We start from the raw sequence: 10,003 nt of genomic DNA, 5'->3' as shown, positions 1-10,003 counted from the left end.
CTTTCCATACAGTACTGCCCCAAGGCTTTTTTTTTCATAAAGGTAAAAGTGAGTGCACTGTGAGGTAGGCCCCATTTAAACCCACCTGTGCTCAAAATAAGCCTAACACACACAGTATGTTTTGATATTGTTTCACATTAAATAAATGCTTTAATTTTGATTGGATAACTTCTGAAGAATCTTATCAAGCATGGATTACATCTTAAAATATGTATTTTCAGCATTTTCATTAGTTTTTTTATAGATTATTCTTGTTCCACTGGATCTTTCTTTCTGAGGAGTTACTTTAAAATAGAAAGCTGTTTTGACAGATGAATATAAATCATATCAGGTATCATTTGATTTATTACTCTGAATTTTTTTTCATTTCTATCAGGATTCAGTCAGTTTCATTACTGGCTTTAAGAATAATATTGTCTTTGGAGGGCTTCTCAAACCACAAAGTTTATGTGACTCGGGCAGAAGAACACATGATCACAACATTTGAAAAAACATTTGATAGACTCCAAATGCAAAGTAAATGAAAACAGTTACAAATGAGCATTTGCTGTGAGAAATACTGTCACCCATTGCTTTGTCCATGATATTTATATTGTCACTTTCCCTGCAATCTGTAAACAAAAGGTGATACACACACACACACACACACACACACACTTAAGATGAACTACGCAAAACTTTACACAGGAAGCTCCTGGACATGTTTTCACGCATTACACCTAAAATTAACACATCTGAAGCATATTCATCAGTATTATACAGTCTGACTGCTTGCATGACACAAAAACAATACATGAAAAAAGACACAAAGTCAGTCAAAACAAAATCACCCAGAAACTAAGATTTCCCAAATACTTGAAACTTAAGATCCATTACAAAGAATGGACCTGTAAGAGGGTGGAAGTGTTGGGGGTATGCATGAGTGATTTAAGGGAGGACAGGACAGAAAAAAACAGCAGGAGGTGGTGGTGGGATGACGTGCACCAGACGGAGGGACAACCACAGAGCACCCAGTTAAATGACCCTAACATTTAATTACTGATCAAATCGCTCAATATGAGCTTCTGGACAGTATCATGCAGACATGCATGATTAAAAGGCAACAAACATTTATTTAAAAAAAGGCATTTGATGACCAGATTATAAAAATCATAGTTACAGCACCTACACTCCACAGGGACACAGAGTCGTGATAAGACTTTGAGACAGTGCACTGATAAAAATGGCTCTAATTACAGTTCTTCAAAGTGAATGCATGCCAGAAAAAAACCACGCAAGACTGGATCTCATCAGATCTGTCAAGCCTCCACCATTGTTATCAGAGCCTGAGATTGGACTTTACCAAGTGGAGTCGGGGGTGAAATGAAAGTGTTTAAGCACACATAATCATGTCAGAAAAGCCATACAAAAAGTCAAGATCTCAAAAAAAAACCAAAAACAAATCAGTTTACCCTGCTAAAACCAACATATAAAAAGTGACATTAATGGCATAAAAGTTTATGTAAACGTTGCAGGTCCCTTGCAGTTTTAAAAGAACACATTAACACACGAACACATTCCTAATCCTAACAAATGTCCAGCACACTATTTCTGGTTGATTTGTAGAGAGGTAAAGGAATCACAAACACTATACTTCAACATTCAATTGGTCTTATCAAGTAATTCATCGATTGTCCCCAAACATTACAAGGGTCCATTCAGGAAACAAGAGCCGCTAATGTGCCTCCCCACTGACATTAACAGTCTGAGGTAGTAGTTGTGTCAAAGAAAGTCACATGAATGAACATTGATTGGGTAGAATCTTTGGTCAATATGGGCCCTTAACAGTTCGGTTCAGGATTTTCTCAAAGAAATCCCTGAGACAATTCACAGATTGAGTATACAGTGATAGCAGCATTAGTGGTTGCAAATCTTTGTGTGAACCTTAGCAGTGCCAAAGATGAGAACCCATTTAGGAGTATCAACAGTTTAAAGAGAATATTTGCAAAGAGAAGGTCCGTTCTGAAGGGCATACTGGTTTGGAGGTGGATGAGCAGTTTGATTGTTGGGGCCAAGCGCATCAAACACACTTTTATTGGGCGGAACAGATTGCAGCATACTGTCCAAGTCCATTAGGAGGGGCGGGGCTTGAATAGAAACCGGCCCATTTGGTAGGATGGGCCAGTAAGGGTGACCAATCAAGTGTGATGAAGTGACGTGCGCACCACCGTAACCATAGAACGGAATACCACCCAGTGGCATGAACGGGTTTCCGTTAAAGCGCATGCTAGGAGGGGCTACCGCGTTGGGAGGGGTGTACTTGGCGTAGGAAGTCGGTAGCTCCCATGGAGGTGTGTTGCCCCGTTTGGACATTTTGTTTGGCGGGGGGCAGGAGTCACTGAATCGTTCTGAAGTTGATCCTCGTTCACTCAATCTTTTACCAACAAGCGTCACCCCTCTCCAGTCCTCGTCTGACAAATCCGAGGCAGGACTGACGGAGCTGGCTGATGAACTGCAATTATACGAGGCGTTACAATGGCGTGGTGGAGTGGTAGAGCGATTGTGCGGCGGGGGCCTGATGCCCCAACTTTCCCTCTCTCGGGGCCCTTCCCCAGCAGAACTGGCAGGCCTGAGGCTATGCAGGAGAGAATCTATAGCAAACGTGGAGTCCAGTTTGGGACGATAGGGGTCCTCTGATGGGGGTGGGCTGTGACGAGTTGGGACAGGGGGTGAGGAGAGGTCAGCGGGCAGAGGTTTAGACTTGTTCGACTGAGTGTAACTTTGAAAGATGTAAGGGGCCAGGTCCTGAGCAAAGATAGTTTCATCTTGACGGGACACTGCAGTATTTTGTCTTTTCAGCAGTTCCAGGGGAATTCGGCTCACTTGAACAGTCCAAAAGTTACCTTTACCTTGGGGTTTACCAGGATCCTTAAGCACCTAGAGAAGAGGGGCAATAAGATAATGTCAAAATAATGTAAAACTAACACATCTTTTGTCAGTCACCTAAAGTTAAACACAAACCTTCACGAAGCAGTCATAAGATGACAGGTTGTGTCGGACTGAGTCCCTCCAGCCTTTGTAATTTCCTTTAAAGAATGGAAAGAGAGTGCTGATCTCCTTCAAAATCTGTTTGAAGAAGACAATTTATTCATGGTTATTAAAAACATCATTACTGTTATTATTATTAGCCATGGATTCTAAACAGACAGCTGAGTAAGTGTATCAATGAGAATGAATGAATCTTGACCGTCTGCTACATTTTCAAAAAGCCAACAGTGTGTGCTTTCATAGGCCTATATATATATATATAAATCACATTTTAAAAAGTGACTTTTTTCTGTGTGGTGACATTTATATGTAATCTCACACAGTGAATAGGAGTTTGCCTAATTTGCATATTTTACCAGTTTAAACATAGGTCATAAAACATAAGTCGTTTTAAAAATATGTTTAAAAAACAGGATATGATTGCCATTTTATTTAAAGAAAAGTCGAGTTCGGTGACCTGTAGCAGCAGACCCTACCTCACATCATTAACACAAATACACAGGAGTCACTCTTGAATAATCAGCAAACTGTTAATCCCGATCGCGGATTCTTACAACTTGTGACATTTCGGAACAATTGCGTAGTAATTGCGGCACAGTGTGATTCCAGCCACAGCTATCAGCATGATAGAGTATCGGCCTCTGCTTTCACTATTCACAACACAAACCCCATCGAGATCCAGACATGAGACAGAATACGTGCCCCTGGACGTACAACACGCACTAAAACTAACTAAACATGTAAACGGTCCTGTACTTTCTTTGTGGAAATTAACGTCAGCGTTATGACGGCACACTAGGATTTATACAAATTTGAAAGGTCATTCCTGTGTATATGTGTTTCAAGGAATGCTAATGGAATTTGTCTTCATTTAAAACTTTAAACCTTAAAGAAATCCTCCAATTCGATATTAAAAAAATACTTTTTCTGCAGTACGACTTGTAAAAAAAAAATTTTAAAAGTGGATGTGTCACTGACTTAATGATAAGTAGCCTAGGCAATACTCATTTCAGTTGAAACGCTGAATTTAAAATATCCTATAGCCTAAATATATTAAATGGCGTATGAATTGGGGCATGACGCAAACAAACTGTGACAGTTAAAGTTCATTCACATTCCTGATTAATTTGAACAATTTAAAAAGACTGAAGTAAGTTGCGCGTCGCGCGCATGAGAAGATAACCTACCTCTGACAAAGTGAGCTTCTTCTCCGGAGAGTTCTGGATGACCATGGCAATCATAGCTAGGTAAGAGTAGGGTGGTTTCGGATAACGCTGGTAGTTCTTCTTTTTTCCTCCACCGGAGTTTCCATCATGCATTTCCCATGCGCTCCGATCCGACGGTTTGGCTCTGTAACAGGAGTCCTGCGCCATCCCTGTGGACCTTTCCAGCCGGCCACCGAACTCCAGCAGCGGGTTTGTAGAGCAGTGACAGCTGAGGTTGGAAGAGGAATAGCTGGTTCTGCAGTCAAGGGCTCCTGCTCCTACAGTGATCACGGGTGGTGCCAACGAGCCCGGACCCCCCCAGTGCTTTGTCATGCTGATGTAGAGGGGGAGGAGGAAGGGATGGTCGCTCCTCAGCCCCTCAGACTGCTGGCTCCAGGTCAACTCTATTTGAGCAGCAAACAATTCACAGTTTCATGTCAATCCCGCTGCGTAATGGGAGTGAGAATGAGGCGCGATGCGCGGTCACCGCGGGGGAAGAGGGGGAGGACACGATAAACATCAGATCAGATTTAATGAAAGACACCTTAAGTGGCCTTTCCTGGTATGGACCTTTCTCCACCAAGCAATAAATGCGAATAGGAATAACAAAATCTCGCACTTGGTTAAAGATAATTTGCAATCAATACATTTAATCAAACAAATCAAGGTCACAGAAGAACCAGCTCAACTAACCATAGAATAGAAGACTTCACATCTGGACAGCCAATATGACAGTGAAAGCAGTGTGACAATGTGACAACGGTAGTTAGTAAAAAAAAAAAGTTACATCTAAATCATGTAACCAATTTATTTAATTTTTTTCTAAATAAAAAATAAAATAAACGAACACTGCAAATAAGCCTTTAAAAATCCAATGCCACATCGCAAGACTAGTGGAGAGAACTGCAAACAAGGCTAAAATGCTGTTCAAAACATGCAGTTACTGCCCTTCAAATCAAGGCTACACTTTACCTAACATAGCCTATATACATCTTTTGTTGAGAAAAACATTTCCATGTTGTCTGTCAGATATAAAGAGGCCTGAATAATACGCGGATGGAAACAATACACAGATTAACACCCAATCAACAATCAGGAAATAACTGCAACCCGATCACCTAATAGGGAGCACGTCTCTGTGTATCAATACGCACGAGTAAAGGAAAAAGGTAGCCCTAAATATGATTAAATAAAGAAAACGTGGAAACGATGTGGAATTTCCCAGGCCGAAAGGAATGTCTTTTGGGGATTGGTTCGGATTGAAAGCAGGACTCTCATATCTCAGCAAGACAGAGAAAACAAGTTGGATTAGAGAGAATCTCTTCCGTCGCAGGGGTTCAAAACACAATAGAGGGATGAGAACTAAACTCATCACACCGCGAGTCTGATAATCGCCTTGAAAACAGATTGACAACATACTGACTACTATTGTCGCACGTTTATTGGGATACTTGTCTTTCACAAGCAAACTTCTTGAACATTTGTTTTTAATAATAATAAAAAAGGGAACAATATTTTATTGTAGCCTATTTAATATATATATATATATATATATATATATATATATATATATATATATATATATATATATATATATATATGAATCGCGATTCATTTAGCCTATCTCACGTTTGCAAGTGCTTCATTTATTTCCTGATTTTCATCGTAGCATACACTCTTTTTTTACATTTTACAGAGAAACACTAAATTATGTTAAAAGAAGCTGCTGTAGCTGTTAAACGTGAGCGGACGCGTGTCTTACCTGCGGTATTGATTAGCTACATTCACGCGCTCCTCTCTGACTGTTTGAGAATCTGCAGCTCATTTGCGTAATGATAACGTGACGTTCTAATCAAACGAACGCTCAACGCTGATTGGACAAACAAACAACTCTGCATTTGCTAACGAACCTGTCCAAAACCTAGCTACATAATTTTACAATTACATATATGTTCCCTTAATATTCATTTATTTACTAACTTCAAAATTCAACTTCACTTATTAAAAATAAATAATTAATTAAATAAACAATTAAAACCATAAGGCACATTGCCTTTAAAAATTAGCGCAATATAATAATAGTAATAAAAATAATAGTCTAATACATAAATACATAAAAAATCTAAATTACAGAAACTAATTAGCACATATAGTATTTTGACAGTTTAACGATGTTCAGGATTTCGTTTGCTATATAAAACCAATGCTGGTTCTTCACCGGTTTAGAAAGCAATGCAGAAATCATTATAATAAATCCTCGCTGAAAGTAGGCTACATGCCATTTTTAATTTAGTTATTTCTCTTTTAGCCATGAAATAGAAAAATGTAGATAAAACTACCACAAAAAGACATACATTCTTGAGTTAGAAAATAAATTGCATTTACAACTGCACAACTGTGAAATTGTGGGTTTGTCTCTTGCATTAATAGTAAATAATAACAAAAGGACACAAAGTGAGTTTATGGAAGTATTAACGTTAGTTGCAGTATATGTTGATTTGCCAAGTATTATAGCAACATAATACAATTCTCATGTTATATGCATCTTCTTGGAATCAGTAAGCGGAACTTCTTCACTTCAGCAATGTAAAGAAAACCAGAGGACTCTATTTCCTGTGTCCCTCTGGAAAAAATCAGATGAAGCTGTGAGGTCATTAGGGTCACCAGATTAAATGCTTCAGCTTAAATGATCAGACTCTTCCTGGATTTTCCCTTGAAACTTTTCCCTTAAATTGTTTAATTTTTTTGTTTAACCTTAGAAGTACCTGAAGGTTATCCATAGACTGTCATCAAATCACTTTTAGCTAAGTCTTGTTTATATGACCCGATGTTCCGCTATTGCAGCAGTAATTGCTGACTAGTGTTCATGACACTTTTATGAGCCCTGTGAGTTAATAAACAGATAAGCTGGTGTGTAACCTGCCTGCTGTGAGGGCTGTCCATATGAGTTAACTCTGTCTAAATCAAAAGACAGCTCAATTCACCAGAACTCGACTTTCAGAGCACAGAAACATTTTTTTTTTTTTGGTAAATTGTTTCAAATTTGCATATGCAAGAAATATTTGTTTGTCATTTTAATGGAACTTGTATTTGCTCTGTATTTTGTGAAGTTTATTTGTTTTCATTACATAAGCTTGTTGAATTTGTGAGATAGAAATGTTAGTCCTGAAATGGTTATAATTTTGTGATATTTTTTAAATTTTAATTTCTATGGAAATATTTTTGGTAACCCTGGGGCCAACATTTGGGGCATGTCTAAATACTGTAAAATGTAAGAAAATCAAACGAGATTACTTGTTTTCTCAGCATGCAATTCTAAAAAATTATGCAGATTATGTAATAAACTGCACAGCAAAAAAAGCCAGTGTAAAATTAAACTCAATTCGAGTCAAAAGTAACACTCCTAAAATGTATATATAACCTCCATTTTGGAGTTAAAATAACACTTTTGAAAGTGTGAAATATGTACATTACTCAGAGTACATTTTGACACTGAAAGAGTTTATTTGTAAATCCAGCATGGTGTTAAAATGTACTCTGTAAATAATGTATTAATATATATATATATATATATATATATATATATATATATATATATATTAATTCACAAATGAATGCATGTTTACATTTTCTTTATTTAAACTGAAACGTTGTAACTTTATTTTCTGCACCAAAATGTCTTCACATTCGGGTTTCAGTACATGTTAACAACATGTTCTTACAAAAATATATAAAACATAATGTTAAAGCAAATCAGTGGCACAAAATACATATTCTTATTTGCTTTATATGCATTCTGAATTTCATTCGGTTTATTGTGCTTACATTTATCTGCTTAAACCACAGCATCTCATTCATTACCATCAAAGCTGAATGCAGGGCTGTACTTAGCTGATGTGGGGCCCGGTGCGAAGTAGGGAGCAATGCCCCCCTCAGCTTGATTGCGTTCTTGGGGTGGTGGGGGGGTGCATTCAGTCCGTTTATCCCTCAAGTGCGGGGACCGGTGCGACCGCACCAGTTGCACCCCACTAAGGATGGCCCTGGCTGAATGTATGTTACTGATCACTGAACAAAGTATGATAACTGTTTGGACCTCCTAGGAGAAAGTAGTCTCTTTCTTTTTTCTTAGGACGATAAGACATGGTTCTCTGCAGTTTCCAGCTAAGCAAGAAATCCACTCCCACTTGCAGCATCACAAAAGTGCTTCTGAGAAAAAACAGAATAATTTCCCAAATCCATTTATCAAAGCTCTTATTAACAAGTGAAATGTCAGAGATAAATATCAATTACAATACAATAATAGTTTACTCAAAACAATCTTTTTTTTTTAAATCTTCATGTGGTTTCAAACCTGTTTGACATACAAGTCATACATGGAGTCTGTGGAATAACATGAGTATAAGTAAACAACAATTCAGGTGAACAATTTGTTTTAAGGGTTATTTTGCCTCCAAAAATGATGTCATCATTTATTTACACGACTGCTGGTCTCTGTGCATGAATGTGCGTTCATGAGCAAAGTAATTACTCTATTAGCAAAGTAATTCAATCTAACTTAACCAGGAAAAGCTGGTGAAAAGTTGTGAACAATCAAGATGAATAAAAACACAAAATAAAATACAATCTATGTGCTTTTTTTCTCTGAGGTAAATATATCTGTTGTGCTCATTGCAACAGGAAGTTATTACATCATCATCTGTCATTTTGACGTCATCACAACCGAAGCTCCAGTCCAAAGTCAGTGAAGAAAGTACACAGATACTTTTTGGGGGATTTCCATGCTTAGTTTTTTATGTAACATTTTTATTAATCTTGATTTTTTTCTTCACAACTTGTGTGTAATTTAGAGTGAACTGAACTAATAGTGTCTCATGAACACAAAGTCATGCACAGAGACCAACAATCAAGTCAGAATGTTTGCTAAATGATATGAAAAAGTTCAGTATGTTTCTCACCAAATCTTATTGTATACCTGCAGAAAACTTGGAATATACATCACATGATACATAAGACCACTCTATTATACTTTTGCTTCTATTTTAAAAGCTCGATGTTATTTACCATAGACATTATAAGGTCAAGCACATTCGGGACATTTTATTAAAATCTCCTTTTGTGGTCTGATAAAAAAAACATATGACATAGGACAAATTCAAAGGTTAGTAAATGATTATTTAAATTTGAACTATCCATATAAGGAAAATCATTTAACTCACTGTAAATGTATATATTTATTGTTGTAAAAAGAAGTCGGTCTTACTGGAAAATAGGTCACAATTCCTGAATTCCGTACTGATCTAATTGCGCTGAGGCAGGGCTCTGTCTATAAAAATGAATGCGCATAAATGAGACAGCACATAAATAAATGACAGTACACGCATACCAAAAAATCATATCTGATGGGTAGTTCATGCTACCCACGTGTCATATTCCAAGTCATGCACAAATTTACTTAAAATGGTGAACAAATTTAGCTAACAAAGAGTTTGAGTATACTGAAAAGTTATTTTCAAATATATACAAGTGAATATATATGAAAATATATGAATATATGAAATATGAAACAACACACACACACACACACACACATATATATATATGTATGTGTTTGTTTCATATATATATATATATATATATATATATATATATATGGGTCATTCCTGGTATGACCCATATTTGTTTTCATAAGTATTGGAAAAAAAGTTACATGATTTTTATGTTTTTTGCATTCTACCAAAATAGTGACATGTTTAACTATTAGGAATGGATAT

The 10,003-nt window shown here is 37.0% G+C and overlaps 1 protein-coding gene across 4 annotated transcripts; it reads right to left on the bottom strand.

Moving 5' to 3' along the window:
• Positions 1-327: 327 nt before the first annotated feature.
• Positions 328-6,091, bottom strand: foxh1 (forkhead box H1). 4 transcript variants are annotated; one of them, XM_052610773.1, is made up of 4 exons: positions 5,995-6,091; positions 4,215-4,636; positions 3,001-3,105; positions 328-2,916 (listed from the first exon to the last, which is right to left on the bottom strand). In XM_052610773.1, the coding sequence occupies exons 2-4, from the start codon at positions 4,563-4,565 to the stop codon at positions 1,969-1,971; spliced, it is 1,404 nt and encodes a 467-aa protein (XP_052466733.1). In that variant the 5' UTR covers positions 4,566-4,636; positions 5,995-6,091; the 3' UTR covers positions 328-1,968. The 4 variants fall into 4 exon arrangements, with proteins under 4 accessions (XP_052466733.1, XP_052466735.1, XP_052466734.1 ...); XM_052610775.1 differs by having other exon boundaries at positions 4,215-4,678; positions 5,995-6,019; XM_052610774.1 differs by lacking the exon at positions 5,995-6,091 and adding an exon at positions 4,926-4,967.
• Positions 6,092-10,003: the final 3,912 nt, after the last annotated feature.

The sequence above is a fragment of the Carassius gibelio genome, chromosome A12 (genome assembly GCF_023724105.1).
Source record: "Carassius gibelio isolate Cgi1373 ecotype wild population from Czech Republic chromosome A12, carGib1.2-hapl.c, whole genome shotgun sequence".
Classification (NCBI taxonomy): Eukaryota; Metazoa; Chordata; class Actinopteri; order Cypriniformes; family Cyprinidae; genus Carassius; species Carassius gibelio.
Note: the sequence above shows the minus strand (reverse complement) of the source record. Positions and strands in the feature narration are given on the sequence as shown.